Here is a 19,603-nt window from a genome sequence, read left to right as displayed (position 1 = left end):
ATGAAAATTATATGTAGAAGACTTTCAGTAAAACTGACTCTTAAATGACATCGATTGCCACAAATTGAAACCATGGCCTTTTTAACAAATTTTAGCCTCTTGAGTCCACATAAAAAAAAAAAAAAAAAAAAAAAAAAAAAAAAAAAGTTTATTTTGCTAAATCGATGACGAAGAAGAAAAATAATGACTTGATGTATAGTATCAGTACGGCAGATCAGTCGGTGGACGACATTTTTGCCTCAACAGCCTCTTTCTTTATTTCGTCACCTTCCGGCTAAAGTATCACAAGCTCTATGCAACGTTTTTTTCGCTGTCATTTTATTTTTCATAGGGAATGATTGTTGGTTGAATCTGTTCGAAAATTTCACTGAATTTTATCGACAGCACGAAGAAAATTCAGTGAATTGTTTGGAAAGCTTCGTTGAACAATTTTACCGCAAAAAAATAAAATGGCGGCAGAAATTTTTAATTGTCTCATGGTGCTTGATACTTTGGCCGGAAGGTCCAACCGGTCCAGCCGGCGGCTATCCTCAGGACATTATTTTCGCACACGGTGACAATTTGTCTGCACTCCTCAACAGGCATGTGGACTGTCGAAACAAAGCTAATTTTATCTTTCCTCGGGATCCAAGAGCAATGCACTGGCATCTTTACTCAAAATGTTGAAACTTTTTGAAGCACCCAATGCAACTTGTAAACTGATCAGTATTGCCCTTACTAGAAAGGAAGCACGAGATAGTTCCCATTTCCGGTCGTAGCACTCGAGGAATCAAATTAGGATGGGTGTCAGCGAAAATCGTCACAGATGTCAAAAGCGCGGAAAAGCCCCATCCATAGATTGAATAAAATATGAAGCGCCGACGCTCGTCAGCTTTTTTCGAGATGAATGGCCGGATTGTCCTGAAAGAAAAGACGAGACGAAAATCAATTCGAAGTTTCACACAAAGAAAAAAAAACGAAAAAAAGAAGAAAAAACTAGTTTTTTTCGTAGTGATAGTGAATATAAAACTGTAGCAAGAAACATCAATGCTAGGAATGAACATTGAGCATACCTACCTATACTGACTTCCCTCACTTATTGTTATTTTTTTATTTTTATTTTTATTCTTTTTTACTTTTTATTCTTTAAAAAAAACATTCTCGCCGTGTCGTGAAAGGCAGTGCGGTCGCGAGGTATTTTTGCACGTGAAGCAAACGCACCGTTAGGCGCTTCGACTCCAGTGCGGAATCCTCTTCCGAAAATTCTTAGAATTTAAAATTCAAAGTAGAACCATTTGAAGGCATTTCCATCAAACGAAAAATTATGCTTGCTTCGCGCTTTACATAAGCAACCTGAAACCTCTCGTTCTATATCCAACAAGGTCCAACAAATAACGTCGAGTGCAGATATTTTAATTGCGATGAAATGATTACCAAATATTCGATTTGAGAGAAGGTAATGAGAGTGAGTGGAAACCAAAAATTCACTGAATCTATATTATTTTGATCGCAGCATTAACCCTTAGATGCCTAAGACTTTTTCTGTACGCAACGCCCCAAGTCGAATCAAATTTTTTTGACCCTTATTTAAATGCATTGATTTTTATAGTTTTGAAGTATTATCAAAATTATTTTAATATTTTTGAAGGTAAGAAATACTTTATCAAACTTGCGCTAACGCGACAAAATTCTATCTAAAAGCCCAATTTTTAGACGTGCGTCCTTTTGGGCGCTTGAGAGACCTACCAACAAGTTTTTACTTTTCTTCTTTTTCAGGATAAATATTGATTCGGACGTACAATAGTATATTTTGAGCAAACCAACTTCAACTTTTCTCCAATCAAAAATAAGCGACAATGCGCATTGATGACGGCGTAGAGATACAACTATTCGTGCTTGGTGGATGTCCATGTTGCATCTGCAAAATTGAAGGAGCGATGCCGCTAGGTATGATCTCGCAATGCTCCGCGTCATGCTGCCAATGAGGTGTCGCTCAAATTCGGGGGAAACGTTAAAAAGCGAGGCCCGATTACGTTTTCTCCTATCTTCGGTTGTGTTACTCACGTGGCCCTTTGAAGCAACTTTATAGATAAGAAAAACGAGACAAACACGATAACATGGAAATAGAGCGAGTGGAAGGTCGCGCGTTTCTGACGGCGCAGAGATACAACTATTCGTGCTTGATGGATGTCCGTGTTGCGTCTGCAAAATTGAAGGCGCGACGGCGCGAGATGCGAATTCGTAGTGCTTCACTCTTTCCTGTCAATGAGGTGCTGTATCGCACGGACTCGGCAGAAAAGTCAAAAAACGAGGCCCGATAACTTTCCGTATACCTTCTTTTCATCTTCTCTCTTGTTGCTTTTTTCCTTTTTTCTCTCTTCGTTCCTTTCCTCTTTCTTTTTCATTTTGACGCCCTCTGCAGAATATACGGGGGCGCCCAGTTACACCGCTCCTATCGCTCCACATTCGAGACGGCACTGCCGAACAGCGCACTGTAAGCACCAAAGTATTAAATACCTCATACCATTCTTAGTTCCTCTCCCAAAATCACAAATCGATTATTTAAGTTCAAACACAATTTTGCATTTTAGTGATTCATAATTTTCGTTCATAATGTCAAGTTCCTATTCTAATTATCATATAGAAGAGGGGAAATAGTTTAATGGTTAGGTATTTTTGATGAATTACGTTTCGGAAAAAAACTCATAGTGGGTAACATTTCCGATTTTATTTATATTTTTACTTTAACCTTTTATTACCTCATGACTATGAATCATTCATTAGGATCAACTTCTACCTATACTGAACAAAAGTTACTTATCACTAGTTCCGTGAGGGGTATAATTTATACTGAATGAAATAACTTGATCGGTTTTCATAAAAAGTAGAATAAAAGCTAGTTATCTAAACATTACTTGACAGTTTTGAAGGATGTACTCATTTTCAGTATAAAACCATAAAACAACCGGATGAAAATCAGCTTTCAAACGAGTCTCACAAATTTTTTTCTTGCTTGGAAAATTGGCAGAATTTTTATGAATGAAGTTGGTATTCTCTCGGAGGTTTTATTGAAAACGAAGAAACTTATTTTGCATCTTAGAGCTCTAATACATTTTAAGGTGAGATTGTAGTCCTATCTTTCCCCATGTAATTTTGGTCAACTTCAGGTACAGTTTTTGAGAGAATCATCTGCCCTAGGAAGTTGAAATTTGGCATGCATATGTGTCATAATAAGGAGATGGGAGTTAACCACTTTTTAAATTTTTTTTTTACTTTTTTAAATTTTATTTTTGGTTTTGAAAAAACTTATTAAATTTTACTTTTTTCCCTTCTCTATTTGAGTCTCATTAATAATCTTATTGTTACTCAACATTTTAAGCAGGTTAGACCTGTAGAGTTTAAAAAATCCGAAATTTTTAAAAAAAAATGAGCCTTCTAGGTCAAATATTTCCCGAGAAAAGTGTACCTAAAGGTAAAAAATCACAATTTTTCAGGAGAGCACTTCAAAGTCTTTAAATGGTTTTGACCTTGACCTTGAAAAGTTTATCCACACATAAACAATCACGCCGCGAAACAAGAAGTTTTTTTTATATAATATATAATATATATTTATATATAATATATATAACATATATATTATATAATTTATATAATATTATATATATAAGTTATATAAGCTATATATATGATCGTTTGTAATCGAAATTTTTGGATTCCTGCTTTTCCACATATAAATGCTGATATGTTCATTAATTTTCCTACAAACCCCATACTATTATATACCAAAATACTCAGGAAGATACGTAGAATAAGAAAAAAATATAAACAAAAAATGTTACAAAATTCGATTTTTTGACTACAATCTCACCTTAATAAGCCCCGCAGCGCTGAAATAATGTCCCGCGGTATAAATACCACAACCCCTAGCCAACTTTCTCAAGAAAACCAGCCAATAACCTACACCAACTTCCTGCGATTCCCACCCAAGAAGCACGTGTCACTCTGACGGGAAGATGAAATCAACACCGAGCGAAGAGCGTCGTAAGAACCAATATTGTCTCAGAACCGACAGTACCTAGACAGGAAATTAGTCTCCAATTAATAATTTAGGTTAGTTGTGGTATCGAGTCCCTTGTCTTCGCTGTCAGCAATAAGGTTTTAACACGAAACGTTACACCCATCCGCGTCAAGGACAAAGTCCCGCTCGTTTTTACGAGGGACGAGTTACGTAAACGCGTAATATTGAAAGATGAAGATCGTACCGCGAAAGGTCAGCGCCTACGTGACCGTTAAAATGATTAATGCAAGATTTTGAAAATTAGTTTAATGTCATTTGTTGTACGTCATAATTTGTGACATCTGTCTGAAGGGATCTTATCCTCTGGGAGAAAATTATTTAAGTAGGGGTAGGTTCATCGTTCAGTTTAAAAATGACCCACTATAAGGGGGGAAAAGTGCAAATAGCGAAAAAAAACTGATGGAAGCTAGAATTTTCGATGTTTTCAAAATGTTCTGACACATTGTTAAGTTGTATTTTTGTAGAGGGACCGATAGGTAGTGGTGCCAAAAAATTTTCGTTTTATTATTTTGGGTCTTGTGAGAATGAGTGGGCGATTGAGTACTCCGGAGAAGGGTAGCTTTTGTAAAATCCGAAATCCTTCAATGTCAACCCTCAGAAAGGTAAAAAAAAATGTATTAAGACTGCGTTGGACCCTAATAATCGTTTTTTGCAATTTTTGGAGCTGATTTATACTTGAACTGAGCGCACGGTGCCCCTGAACTCACTTTAAATGCGACTTTGTTGTACATCAAAAATTCAAGTTGGAGGTTGTAGTGGGGTACTCCCTGATGGGTTTTTGGGCAATTTCGAAATAGGTTGTCGGAGCTCCTCGAAAAATAATCGCATTTTTGTGGTTTTTTAGGGGTAAAATAGCAAAATTGGCCTCCGGGCGACAAATTAAACCCCCTCTCCCTCATCCTTGCCTTGACCGATCTGAATTTTTAGTATGTTTTTACCTGGTATAAGATGGGACTTTTCTGAAATTTTCATGCCCATACAAATTTTTTTGCTCCCGCGGCAGCGTTGCCAAGTTGCGGACTCCAAAATATCGAATTTAATGATAAAATGAAGGTTTCGGAGTGTGATTTCCATTCAAAATCAAAAATTCAAATTGTAAGTTGTAGTAGGGTACTGCCTGATGGGGTTTTGGCCAATTTCGAAGTAGAGTGTTTGAGATTTTTGAAAAATAATCGAATTTTTGCGGTTTTTTAAGGGTAAAATAGCACACTGAGCACGGGGCGGCAAGTTGAACCTTTTCTCTCTCATCCTTGCCGTGACCGATCTGAACTTTTAGTATGTATTAACCTGGTATAAGATGTGACTTTTCTGAAATTTTCATGCCCATACAAAATTTTTTGCCCCCCGCGGCAGCGTTGCCAATTTGCGGACTCAAAAATATCGAATTTGATGATAAAATGAAGGTTTCGAGGTGTGATTTCCTCCAAAATTTCACGAAAAATGTGCAATCTGAGAGTTTCCGATAAGAAAAGGCATACTTGAACAATTTAGAGTTGCAGTGTTGCCAGCTTTTTATTTAAAATTCGTCAAAATGACCCAAATCGCGTTGCAACCTCGAGCGCTGGATTTTTATTTCGTTCAGAATTGGTTATTACGGTTCTTCTGTACTCTATGCATTTAGGTACCATGAAAACTATGCCATTACTTACTTGATGGGTGCAGCTAACTCAAAAAGAGAGGCCGGATAAAGCGATGAGTCGGGGGAAAACGAGCGGTTCGGGTTGACAGAAAGTTCTTAAATCTACTCCATCACCAGAAAGTAGAATTTGAGAACTTTCTCCCACCCCCCAAACCTTATCCCTGTTGCAGTCAATCCTTTGAACATCTGATCTGAAATTTTGCCCCCGAATTTTTACCAAAAACATGAAAAATAAAAACACGTTTTTGTGCAAAAACACATCATGTTTTTGGTAAAAATTCGGGGGCAAAATTTCAGATCAGATGTTCAAAGGATTGACTGCAACAGGGATAAGGTTTGGGGGGTGGGAGAAAGTTCTCAAATTCTACTTTCTGGTGATGGAGTAGATTTAAGAACTTTCTGTCAACCCGAACCGCTCGTTTTCCCCCGACTCATCGCTTTATCCGGCCTCCTTTTTGAGTTAGCTGCACCCATCAAGTAAGTAATGGCATAGTTTTCATGGTACCTAAATGCATAGAGTACAGAAGAACCGTAATAACCAATTCTGAACGAAATAAAAATCCAGCGCTCGAGGTTGCAACGCGATTTGGGTCATTTTGACGAATTTTAAATAAAAAGCTGGCAACACTGCAACTCTAAATTGTTCAAGTATGCCTTTTCTTATCGGAAACTCTCAGATTGCACATTTTTCGTGAAATTTTGGAGGAAATCACACCTCGAAACCTTCATTTTATCATCAAATTCGATATTTTTGAGTCCGCAAATTGGCAACGCTGCCGCGGGGGGCAAAAAATTTTGTATGGGCATGAAAATTTCAGAAAAGTCACATCTTATACCAGGTTAATACATACTAAAAGTTCAGATCGGTCACGGCAAGGATGAGAGAGAAAAGGTTCAACTTGCCGCCCCGTGCTCAGTGTGCTATTTTACCCTTAAAAAACCGCAAAAATTCGATTATTTTTCAAAAATCTCAAACACTCTACTTCGAAATTGGCCAAAACCCCATCAGGCAGTACCCTACTACAACTTACAATTTGAATTTTTGATTTTGAATGGAAATCACACTCCGAAACCTTCATTTTATCATTAAATTCGATATTTTGGAGTCCGCAACTTGGCAACGCTGCCGCGGGAGCAAAAAAATTTGTATGGGCATGAAAATTTCAGAAAAGTCCCATCTTATACCAGGTAAAAACATACTAAAAATTCAGATCGGTCAAGGCAAGGATGAGGGAGAGGGGGTTTAATTTGTCGCCCGGAGGCCAATTTTGCTATTTTACCCCTAAAAAACCACAAAAATGCGATTATTTTTCGAGGAGCTCCGACAACCTATTTCGAAATTGCCCAAAAACCCATCAGGGAGTACCCCACTACAACCTCCAACTTGAATTTTTGATGTACAACAAAGTCGCATTTAAAGTGAGTTCAGGGGCACCGTGAGCGGTTTATTGCGAAATGGTCGAGGTAAGCAAAATTTAGTGATCAGGCGAAGACGATTTTGGTACCAGTGAAAATAAGTTATTTACTGTCATTGAATGGCTTCCAAAAAATGACTCTGTCTCGCTAAAATGGTCGCTTCCTAAAATCGTAGTAAGGCGCCGTTACTGCTATCCTACGAGATTTCTGCATTGTCAAACCGGTTGAAACCATCTCTTGAAAATAAAAAATGAAAATGATTCTGTTCAGAATGGCAACAATCATCGATTTAATCAATCAACGGCGACGGAGTAAAATTGAATACAAGCCGAACCGTTATCTTGGCGAAAAACGAAACTCATTGCAGCATTACTCTAATGATGGACGCAGGATCGGCTGCTAGGACCCAGACCATCGATCGGAAGAAGACGGGAGAGAGGTCCTGATTTTTACGACTTACAGAGTCTATTCAAACCATACGGTCAAACGGACATACTGACCTATCGCTAATCGCACTAAGAAGATTAATATGACTAAATTCGAGGAGAGGATTTGTTAGCACGGTGCCACATGTTGAATCTTCAAGAAAATAATCGCTCAGGAGTCAACGATTACACAAAAATGCAGTGTAAATGAGCTGTGATGTGAATCTGACTCGACATGATCTTGGGTGGTTTTAGTCAAGAAAGGCTCGGAGCTGTTGCACAGGGCCGGATTAAGGGGGTGGCCACATGGGCCGCGGCCCGCGGCCCATGGCGGCAAATCTAAGGGGCGGCAAAAATTTGCAATTTTTTTAAGTGTAGGTATAAAAAAATCAGATTTAGACAAAAAAAAAATTACAAACGAGAAAAGGCGACAAAATCTCTCATTTACTGAGAGTATAGTAATTTCTAATTTTGTCATCTCTTAGTGATACAAGAGACAGTATCTTCAATTAGTCGAGTTAAGAGAGAAACCAAACACGCAATTTGGCCTGGAACGGCGCGACTTACAGAGAAATGTTAACGAGGACTTGAGATGAAGAAGAGAAGCCCTCGGCGCGGCGATCAGCATGTAACGTAACACATATTAGCGCTTACAAGACTGCACGAATACTTCTCGCATTGCATCAAACATGGTGCAGTCATTGAGGTCAGCGTGAAACGGATAGCGCCTACAAGAATGCATGAATACTTCACGCATTGCGCCAAACACAGTGACTTTGGCAGCGGTCGGCGTGAAACGCATAGCGCCTACAGGACTGTCAGAATACTTCACGCTTTGCGCCAAACATGGAAGGCCTTGCTCACACAGAGATAGGTTTACGAAACTTAACTTTCGCGGAAAGTTCCGTGAACTTTTGCTAGTTGTGTTGACAGGGCTTTCCCAAAAAATGTTTCTCTACATTTTAGAGACTGGAGGGAGCTATCGAATACATTTGTTGCGTCTTTGCATGGTACGCAGTCGAAACTGTTCAGCATTGAACTGCACAAGGATTGGATGGAATTTTATGACGTAGAACTCTCAAGACGCAATATGAGGCTGCGGAGTGAATTTGAAATAACTCGATATGACCTAACGTGCTAACACGAATAAAATTATAATACTTCCGTAACTATAACGTTGAATAGGAAGAGTAAATTGACCATGCAACTATTTGAGCTCCAATGTAGTTTTTTGGTATCACGGCAAAATGAAGGAGAATTTTTAGATACCTTCTGCATATATTTATTTTAGACTCGAAACACCTCTGACGACTCACTATGACGTTAAAGTAGAAGCGCCTATTTTGAAAAGCTGCTCAGGTGTATTACGAAATAGATCTTTTTTGCTAAATAAACCCTATCACATCTATCAGAACTTGTTCCTGTGACCCCAAGAATCGACTCGCAATGCGTGCATGAGACGTTGCAAGGGCTCTTTTCATTTGACACTTTGTTTGAGCGTTTGAAAATCGAGAAATGACAAATAACCTACGTAGATTGTGTAACAATCGTATGACAGCCAAAAGGGAGAGAAAAAAGGGAATAAAAAAAAACCGCAACTAATCGCACGAGTCACGGGAGTCAAGTGATGAAGCGTGGAAACAATGAAGATGTTGGATGGATTTCATGCCGTTCAAGATAATCGACTGATTAGTTTCCACAATGAAGTCAAATGCGCGCGCACGAACTGACGAAAAATCCGGAAGATTTTCTTTTCCCCGCGAGATGTCTCATTCATTTCACGAGGAAAGAATGAATTCTGATCTACTTATATAATTTAACTTGTGTTTCGATCGAGTTACTCCCAAATGTTGCGTCAAGACTCAAGATTATCGGTACTTTTCATGGATGGATCAACGGGTTCAGGAAACTAATAGATCGTTTTCGATAGTGATTCGATGCATCGTTTGGTTCAAAACAATAGAACATAACCTCAAACAAAACTTTCGGGATTTCAGTCGGAAAAGCTGAAAATGAGAAAATTCCTAACTATTTCACCTTGTGACGCTATTTAGTACTCATAAAAATCAAAAATTCATCATAAAAACCTCGTTTCCTCAGATTACTCGGTTGACTTTTGAGGCTATGTTTACATATTGAACCAATCGATATCGATACAATCTCACCTATTTGATGTATCGAAAACGATCTATTTGATGGCATATTCCGAGTATTTCGATACGTTCAGCGTGTTCTGGCAGTGGCTTGGCGTGCTTTGCGATACGATTGATCTGCCATCAAAACCTATGGAAAAGGATCGATAAACAGGGTGTTCGCAATGAGCACTCTAATGATCGATTCTTTACCACAGCTTCAAATAGGGAAATATTCCAAAAAAAAATTAAAAAAGACTCACTTTCACGTCAAGTTAATTTAGTTTCGGGCGCGTTTCGCTCCCGCCCGTGGAACATCATCAGCGCGACTGTACCAGACTTCATCAGCACAAGCCGCGCTGATGATGCTCCACGGGCGGGAGCGAAACGCGTCCGCAACTAAATTAACTTGACGTGCAAAAGAGACTTTTTTAAAGAAAATTTGATCATTTTCTTGTGCGGCTTCAAAGGCGAAAAAGTTTTTCGAATTATCAATTTTCCGTTTTATTTTCGTAGGGAAATATTGATTATCAATCATTGACACCTCACCTCTGGTGTTCTGGGTAAAATTTTCAGGAGAAAATATGTGCTGTATTTCTTAATTTCTTACCCTATCTTAAGCTCATCGTATCAGAATTCATATTTCTGGAAGCTTCAGCAAATATGCGTTGGACCTAAAAACACACACCCTACCATCCCGAACATCAAAATTAATAGTTGATCGATGTGTTGACAAAGAGACGGAGCTGTAGGTGACGTCCTCCAGAGCGACAGTTTTTCGAAATCATTAGTCATAGCGTGAAAATTGCAGTTATTGCCAACAGTAAAGTGTGGCTTGGGAGCAAGCCAAATGAGGAGAGAATAGAACGTTTAACACATAGATACTATGAACAAAGAGGGTGCAGTTCTGTGAGCATGTGTGGGATACTTCAATACTCTAATTTTATTTTACGCAAACATATCTTCTAAGTTAACTAGGTGAAAGTGACCAGACCGATCGAGATATAACCTTATTTACCTGGAGAATAATAGTTGCAATTAGGAGAAAACAGACGACTCCAGGGTTGAGTCCTATGCTGCCGTGCTACGGAAAAATGCCGTATGAGCCCTCAGGCGTTGCCAAACATCATTTGATAAAATACAAATTTCCTGGTAAACATATGAATATTTTTCTTCCAATTTTTCATATAATTTTGTTCGCAATTTCACCTAAAGTTCCTGAAATTTTCAAGGAAAAATATTCATAACTTGCCTGAAAAATAAACATTTTATCAAAGGAAATTTGGCAACTCTCGAATGTTCATACGGCGTTTTTCCTTAGCACGGCAGTATGAGTGGCGTCACCTAGATTTTGGGGAGGTACCAACCCCTGCAGAGTCGCAGGATTAGATATCAACCGAGCCGAGCTGACACCTACTCAAAATTTAGGTAATGCCATTCAACCACTAACTGCATGTGAGCACTAAACTGTTTTATAGTTTAAACCGTAGGCAATATCCTAAACACTAATATGCGGCAACCATGTTTCAGGGTAGCGATCGTAGCGCGTTTTGCGTCGCGCCGTGTGGTGGCAACTTTATTCGATCTTTAAATGATCAAAATTGGTCAACAACAGGTTTACGTAAAACACTAATTGCAAAAATGCGCGTCTCGTCAATAAGTGTGAATTCTTAGTGCCGAAAACGCGAATCGCGGTATTTTTGCCGGATTTTCTGACAGTTTGAAACATTATTCAAGATGCTGATGAACTCCGAAAAAGCATCTTATCCTTGCTATCCTCAAGAATTATCTCCCTTCTAATGACAATAAGGAGGAATGCAGACAGATTTTTGCTCTCCTGAAAAAGCGTGCTTTCTGAAATACTCACGTCTGCAGTTTCACCATCGTGCTGGTGACTGGTGAGGTATTACATATCAAAAATGTCGGACAGCACGGGGTATTTCTCAGCATGGTTCTCACATTGTAGAGTTGGTCGAGGAACTGTGGAACTGTAAAAGTTGCAATCAGGGTTGCCGAAATGTGCGTTTCAGTATTTCTCCACTTATCTCGTGAACGTTAAAATGGCAAATATCGGTCAGCACTGGGAACAATGAACTCCACTGAGTAATGAGACTGATGGGTGTGGATCAGTACTCGTTCGAATGGACAGAAAGCACCGGCATTAGAAAAAAAAATACGATGAAAGTATCGACTCAAAGTAGGTTAATCAAATGCACGGGATGTTACCTAAGTTGTAGATCATACTATACGCTCTCTAAACTTTTGGAGAGCTTCATCGAAAAAAATCTAATTACTCCTGCATTTTAAAACTTCTGAGGCCAGGTATTTTCACCCAAAAATTGCACGGTTTGCGGTCTATTTAAGTCTCCTGCTAGTTCAGTCGTAGAGTAAATCCCAAAAACCCTATAATATTTGGGTAGAGGATGCTCAGCTCTACTCATAATGTCCACCCTTTTTGAGTTTAGTTGAATATTAAAAAAGTTATTAAGCTTTAACGACAAATTTTGGACCTTCTTGTAAAACTAACGTGATAAAAAGTCTTGAAGGAGAGTCAAAATTTGGAACACTCAACTGGACGATATGCAGCTCGACTCATTCCACCCTAAGACCCTAAAAGTAGTTAGACAACTGCCGTGTTGGATTCCCTTGACTATGCTGTACTTGGTGATAATGAAGAGCATCCTAAGGTCAACCGCAACCCCCCTCTGGATCAGATGTCCCCCCATTCCGTGTACGGCTCTCCGTCGCACCTCTCTCCACCCTCTATCAATCTCTTCCCAGCTTTTCCCAGTTCCGTCAACGAGAATCTATTTCAACGGACTTGCCACAGGAAGCTTTCGGCGTGCGGTAACGAATTGATTTCTATTGTTGTTGCACTGAACCCCCTGCCCTCGACCAGTTACGCTTTAAAAAGGTGTCTGCCACGCTGTTGCTAAACTGCTTCGTTATTTTGGGTCTTGCGTGCCGCTGACATCAGAAGAGTATGAACAATCACCACTTTAAAATGTTTTTCATTGAATTTATATCCATGATCGGTCCATAAAGTAACTATAGTTAGCGGCTGTAACTGTGAAGTAATACCCATATGAGCGGCAAGGAGTTATTGAAGGTGAGTTGATTGTTTAAAGTTTCTACGCGGTACTCAGTAGAATTCTTTAAAACTAAGCTTGAACTTTCCTGGGTGGAAATAAATATCTAGACTGGTCTTTGTTCCTTTAAAAAGCGACAATTTTAGAGACTAGCAGAAGCCAATTTGGGACGGCGATTCTTTTTAAGGGACATACATTTTAAAATCAAAGTTTATTTGTAAAAGCCATTTTTACAGCATTCTCTGGCGCTCTGCAACACCTAGCCGAATATCGAAGTTTTACCATTATAAATTATTATAATTTTCTTTATTTTCTAACTTAAAAGAACATTGTGCAAAAATTATTTTATAATTTTACGCTACTAGAGAAAAAATAAAATAGATCACTGAACAGGTCCAGCGACTGGGTGCCTCTTCAGACATCTCAGATTAAGGCGGTCTGTAAAGAAAGGTTTGTTTTTGTCCCCTTTTTTTGTCGGACCAGCTTGTGCTTCTTCTAAAATAGGAAGGTATAAAAGTGTCATAGCACTTATGAGTGCATATTACTTTGATCAACGCAATGCACCGTTTAGGTAACTTCTTAAATAACCTTGACTTTCATTTTCTAAACTTCATTGAAATGTATGGACGACGAAAAAATGTTGTCCATTTTTTTTTCCGCGAAAAGTTACTTATTGTTAGCTAAAATGGATATATCAGAGATAGAGAAAAAAAATCCATTTTACTTCTTGACCTTGATTCTCGTTGGTTACAGTTCAATAATTAAAACAGTGAAAAATTTGACGACCCTGTAACAAAGAGTTACCGACCTGCGTGATGGAATTATCATGGCGACGCGCGGTCTACCGCCATGAACCGGGAAACTAGTTTATTGCCCTGTGGATAACCTTTTCAGTTTTGGAGTGTACATGCTCTCAAAAATTGGAGACGCGGTGTGTGACGTCGGAGGATGATCGCCCCTAGCCATTAACGGGCTCCATCAAGCGGATCTGATTCGCTCATTTTCACGTATCTGGCCAGTGGCCATCTTCTTTCCTTAACTTGGAACGAAAATGATCAAACATAGTGCACTTTATAACAAATATTTTTTATACTTCTAGAAAATAGGATTGGAGAGGCTCTGTCTCCCCTCTTGTTGTTTTGATTTGAGGGTCTCCTTTTTCAATTTTTTTAGAATTTAGGAAAACCATCCTATAAACTGCGTTGGGATTGACAAAGACGATTGGAAATTCAAAACGACCCCGGCGTTATCGAGTTCCACTAAATATGTGCACCTGTAATCTGCATTCAGATGTCATCAACAGCCTGGTTGTTGAAATTTATGTCGGCAAGACAAGAATCGAAAATCGATGTAATACACGGCGTGGATAGGGCTATTATGTCTTGTCTTCTCTTGCCAACAAAGCCAGTTAAAGTTTCAATGGTCAGGCTGCAGAATAGCACTCAGCGACCCGAGATGCTGGTCATTGGAGACCCCCAAATCCTAAAAAAGGGCCTCATGACACCCAAAATTCCAGGCTTAGGACCTGTCTAAATCTACTTTTTATACTTCAAGGACCTGAAAGTAAAACCAAAATCCCCAGGGGGCCCGTGGGGCCGGATATCCGAAGTGCTACAGAGCACCCCGTCACCCCAGCTAATATAGACAGCCAACATTTATTTATATGGTGCCCAGAGAATCTACCATGGTCAAATCACAGGCAATCGCACTTACTACACTTTGCCTCATAGAATAATTAAAATTCCATTGTTTCAGTTTAAAATCTGTATTAATATATTTTGGGGAGGCAATGCTCGTACTTCAACTCGACTGAGGGGTTTCATCCTTCAAAGTAAAGATACATTTCATTAAATCAAGTTAGTACGTGAATTATTTAGTTCCTTACCCGAAAGTCCACCAGATATCAAAGCTGATGACATTTAGCCAAAAGAATGCAGACAGAAATGTGTAATGAAGGAGATATCCTGAAACCAAACAAAGGGAAGAATTATGTACCAATCAAAGAATGCTTTTCAAAGTGAAAACATTTTGTCAATCTATGAAGCTGCTAAAAGTCAATAACTCACAAACATGTACCCTGGCACTTTATATTCTCCTAAATAATCATGTGCTAGCTCGTAAAGCAGAGCCTGACATTCTATCTACTCTTGCATTGCTTAGCCGAACATCCGGGATCTAAATGTTTGCTGACTCTTGTTTTTTCCTGGCATTCAGAGACAAATCAAAGACCCATAACAAAAGACTTAGTCACCTAGCTTTGCACTTTTTTTCACACGTGTTAATTTCCGAACGAAATATCTTAATTTTCTTGTATAGAGACCTGGGCATGGAATTTATTTGCAGTCTTCATTTTTAGAACCTAGAAAATTCACGTGCCTCAGTTTTTGTGAACCGGTGAGAACTATGAGGCGTGTAACATGATTTTTGTATTCGCACACTTTCTTATGTTACAGTTGCATTTGGCAGAAAAATGCAGGATGGTTATTTTAAATTAGTGTATATAGAGCCTTAAAGTGATTTTCTCTATTTTTTTCAAAAGTCGTGTAGGTAGCAAGGAATGATCTTATGATTTGTATAATGCATATTTATGAGGATTCTCCCCTTTAAAAAACTTAAGACTTTCTTGATCCATGAAATTTTCAAATGTCTCGTGGTTATCAATTATCATTTTTAGTTTATGTTGAATATTTTGTCCACGGTGTTATTTGCGTGCCAGAAAACACATAAGTGATGCAGAGTATATGAGTAGGGGTAGGAATCCATACAAGATAAGAACGGTGGACGTTAGAGTGGGCAGATAATCTGCATTTTGGACAGACGTATAATCGATAGGTTGCATGAGGAATTTATAAATATCTTTTTGCACTCTGACGTCCTTATTATGATCAATTTGTTGAAGTATAGCATTTGAGAGAGACCGGTATGTTTTCACATGCCCCCTGCAATCAAACCACTTTACGCACCTTTTCCTCAGTATCTTCTGGGTGGGTTTTGCATTTTCTTTTTATATATTTTTGCCTGATTCCTTGGAATGTCTCCCTTCACTTGACAAGTTATCTTCTTGAATTTTAATGAATGAGAATTATAAGAAGTTGTTGTCTTCATTTTAATATTTAAAATTGGAAGAAAAAAATTAAATATTAAAAAATCTATTAAAGGATGAATTTTCAACAAATCAGAACGATTATATGTCAAATGAATGAAGTCGTCCTAAAAAATCAGGAAAATAAATTGAAAATAATCCACTCTGTAGATCTTGGGGAAATGGCATGTGCAGTAAGTCGTTTGATTTTCACATTGCGTGGATAGGCGCAGCGTTCTTCCTTTGAAAGAAACATTTTGCATTTAATATAGATGAAAAGAGAGAAATTAAAATATGATCCTCCTTTCAGAATCTCATAGACAAACATCCTTAACAGAATACTTTGAGCATGCATCCTGCGATCAGTATGAGCAATTGTGAATTCAACTTTTGTTCTTAAAATAAATGAACCTTTCAATGATTTTAATGTTTTAAACGTTCCTTCATAGTAAACTTGACGCATACAATTTGAGACTGACTCCAATTTTCGTTTTTCCCCCATTTTATTTTACTGATATATGTTTGACAAATATTTTAATGCGTCTATTAAGGAAATTGATACCGCCAATTATGCAGTGGATTCATTGGGCCAGTGAAAATTTATTTAGAAACTCTTTCTCTTTGAATTACCTATATTTGAAAAACTAAATCGATGAGAAATGTGGAACCGCAACTTTTATTATCCAGTTCAATGTTCATGATGAACACAGATTAAGCATATATAACAGGACATAAATGCTCCGATGCTGACTAGATGTGCGGAGAAATCAGCGCTGAAGGCCACTTTTGTTTGGACTCCGCTGTTGTAAATGGTATGCACCGTCTCTCATATGTTTGCTAAAGACCAACAATCCGCTAATTCATCACGCGGATAGTTCGTTTACAAAAACGCGTAACTGCATCTCATGATCTGAGATGCGAATACGCGGCTATATCAACTTAATGTTCGTATACTCTCCGCATGTTAGACACGCAGGAAGGCCTAGATATTTACATCCGTACATGTGTTATTTTACACTCATGCTGGCATAGGTGGACCGAGGAGGGAGCCAGGATAGTCCCCCCCCCCCCCCCGAATTCTACTTGCTCCGTTTGGAAAGCAGACGGGGTTCTGCAAAATGACTGCGAGACACTCTTTAAATGTCTTAATACAACACAATTTTTGTTTAATGACAGCTAAAAATTTCTTCTAAGACGTCCTAATATATCCGGAATTTTCCGGAAGAGCCCCCCCCCTCCTCCTCCTACATGGACCATCTGCGGAGCGGGAAGAATGCACACAGATTTCCCCTGGTAGGATGTCTTTTGGTAAAGTATCCTGGGGAAGATATCACTGCCTAAATCACTCAGTTACGAAGTCCTTAGATACCGATGTAAACAAACAATGATGTGATTGGTTATTTTGTCACTAATCTTCTCACTAAGCCGGTATAAGGTAGGAAAATCTCAAAATCGTCTCGAAAGTTAGTGTAAAAATTAGTCGGCTGAAACTTACAATAAATTCTGATTCGACTTGAGAAAAACTTCTTAATATAATTTTTATGGATATGCCTATTAAGGGTACAGGAGTCAATCAGCGATCGAAATCGACGACAAGCTGCTGTTTTTTTTGTTTTTCCCCCTCTCTCTCTTGCGAAAATACTCCAGTTGGAAAAGAAGCTTATACTTGTAATACTAGAATTTTAACCCTTTTATTGGGACCAAAAGTCCCGCGTAATTTCTTTGGCATATGGTTGAAAGTTACTTCCAGGATCAACACTAATTGCCCCTTATTAATAAATACGAATGACGCGTTGAGCAGTTTGACCAACTCTAGGTAAACTACCCAACAAGACTTTCTTTAAAGAGAAATAAGTCATACTGCTCGACAAAATGACTCTAGAACTAGATCTTTGAGTGGCATCACCTAAATTTTGTGTTGGTACCAGCCCTACAGTCGCAGGGCCAGACACCAAACCGGACGTGGCGCAGGGCTGGTACCGATCCAAAATCTAGATGACGTCATATGTCCTACTACAGACCGTTTTGTCTGTGTGCTAACGAGGAAAAATAGAGTCCCGTAGAAACTTCAGCCTCGTCGGTTTGAATGATTTTGACAGTTCACTGAAAAAAAAAACTCCGGCCGTGGGAGTCGCAATTACGGGCTATGTAGGCATACCGTCCGTTCCGGGCTCAAAGGCCGAAAATCCCGCCTGCTGGAGGCGTAGCTTTGATTGCTCCGGGTTCAGAGGCCGAAGCTACGGCTTCAGCAGCCGGAATTTTCCACCTTTGCGCCCGAAACGGACGGAATGTCTATATAGCCCGTAATTGCGGCTCTCACGGCCGGAGTTTTTTTTTCAGAGTAGCTTGAGATCTTACTGATATTATGTCACTAAGATACTGACTGAACTTAGGTTTCTTACCTAAAATTGTGCAAGCTTCGTTCGAAAGAAAGGTTCCTTTCTTCGTACCATTCGTCTCGTTCTGGAGAATCGTGAGACAAACGAAAGCCACGAGGAGGGCCGCAATGTGACTCATGAGGGTCTTCCCATGGAGACTCCCATGCAAGAAAGGGATACACATGTACACCAAGAACGTGAGCAACAAACACACGCAGGACATGATCATAAGCACGAAAATCCCGATATACAGCGGCGAGGTCACCAGCCAGGAACTCGTCTCGGCGAGGAAATACTCCCCGAAACACACGAAGGCGTGCGTCCCATTCAGCTCGTCCGAGTGAGAAACCACGTGCTCGACACAATACCTCTCCGAAGGCACCACCTGGGAACTATACGGCAGGAACAGACTATCATTCAGGAGCAGGAAATTCTGATCCGCGTCGTCCTCGTAGGGATTCAAGGGGTACTTCTGGCACCCCAGGCCGTAGCTGAACGCCGGCCTCGCACTAGGCACCGGGATCGGCATCCTGTCTCTCCCGTGCACTTTGTGGAGTTGCAGATCCGCCACGTGCTGCGAGCGTTCGCAACGAGCTCCGAACAACGATTCGCCATCGCGGCAACATTTCCGAACGCACGGCTTCCTATTGAGCTGACAGACGACTCTGTAGTCCTGGCACGTCCGGACCACAACACTCTCGCTATCGTCAGCGAGGTCCACACACATGCTCTCCGGGACGATGAGAGTGGGATGGGCCACTCCGAGAGGGTGAACGAGGAGGGAACCGCTGTCCTGGAACCAGACTCTGGTCCGCGGAACGACCAGGTCAACCAAGACGTCACCGGTCGCGCACTCCGGCGGCCCGAAGCTCAAGTCCGCGAACCCGGAGGTGAAGTTGGAGAACACGACCCGGAGGAGCTCGGAGGTGGCGGTGGGGCTGTGGAGCCCTGCCCAGCATGTCTGCCGCGCGGTGTTGTAGCGACGGAACTGGGGGCAGCACTTCTTGAGGGTGTCGACGCGCGGGGCGGGGGTGATGTAGTTGGGGAGCTGGGCGCAGTGGAGGCCCACGGGGGTGTCGCCGGCGACGTCGACGCACGTCACGAAGTACTTCTCGGAGAGGTCGACGAGCTCCGGGTCCGGGCAGGCCGGCGGGATGCCGTAGACGACGGCGTGCGAGGCGAAGAAGTGCGAGAAGAGCTGGTGCCCGGTGGCCGGCACACACTCGACGGAGGTGGCGTTGAGGAGTCGGAGTTTTTGGTCCTGGTGACAGCACTTGCGCGCGATGAGCCCGAGGGCTGGGACTAGGAGGAGGACGAGAGCGCAGGCCGCGCCGAGGCGCCGCATCGTGGTCGACTGGAAGAGCCGTGGCCCGCGACCCGACGTC

The 19,603-nt window shown here is 40.4% G+C and overlaps 1 protein-coding gene across 1 annotated transcript in view; it reads right to left on the bottom strand.

The window, feature by feature from the left end:
- Nucleotides 1-19,603, bottom strand: part of LOC109037425 (probable G-protein coupled receptor Mth-like 3) — a 23,732-nt gene extending 4,129 nt beyond the window's left edge. The window contains exons 1-3 of the mRNA XM_019052086.2: nucleotides 18,243-19,603; nucleotides 14,644-14,722; nucleotides 719-900 (exon numbers count right to left, since the gene is read on the bottom strand). Coding sequence (XP_018907631.2) covers nucleotides 719-900; nucleotides 14,644-14,722; nucleotides 18,243-19,563 — 1,582 coding nt within the window. The 5' untranslated portion in view covers nucleotides 19,564-19,603. The remainder of the gene's footprint in view (nucleotides 1-718; nucleotides 901-14,643; nucleotides 14,723-18,242) is intronic.

The sequence above is a fragment of the Bemisia tabaci genome, chromosome 5 (genome assembly GCF_918797505.1).
Source record: "Bemisia tabaci chromosome 5, PGI_BMITA_v3".
Classification (NCBI taxonomy): domain Eukaryota; kingdom Metazoa; phylum Arthropoda; class Insecta; order Hemiptera; family Aleyrodidae; genus Bemisia; species Bemisia tabaci.
This window is presented reverse-complemented; position numbering and strand designations above follow the sequence as displayed.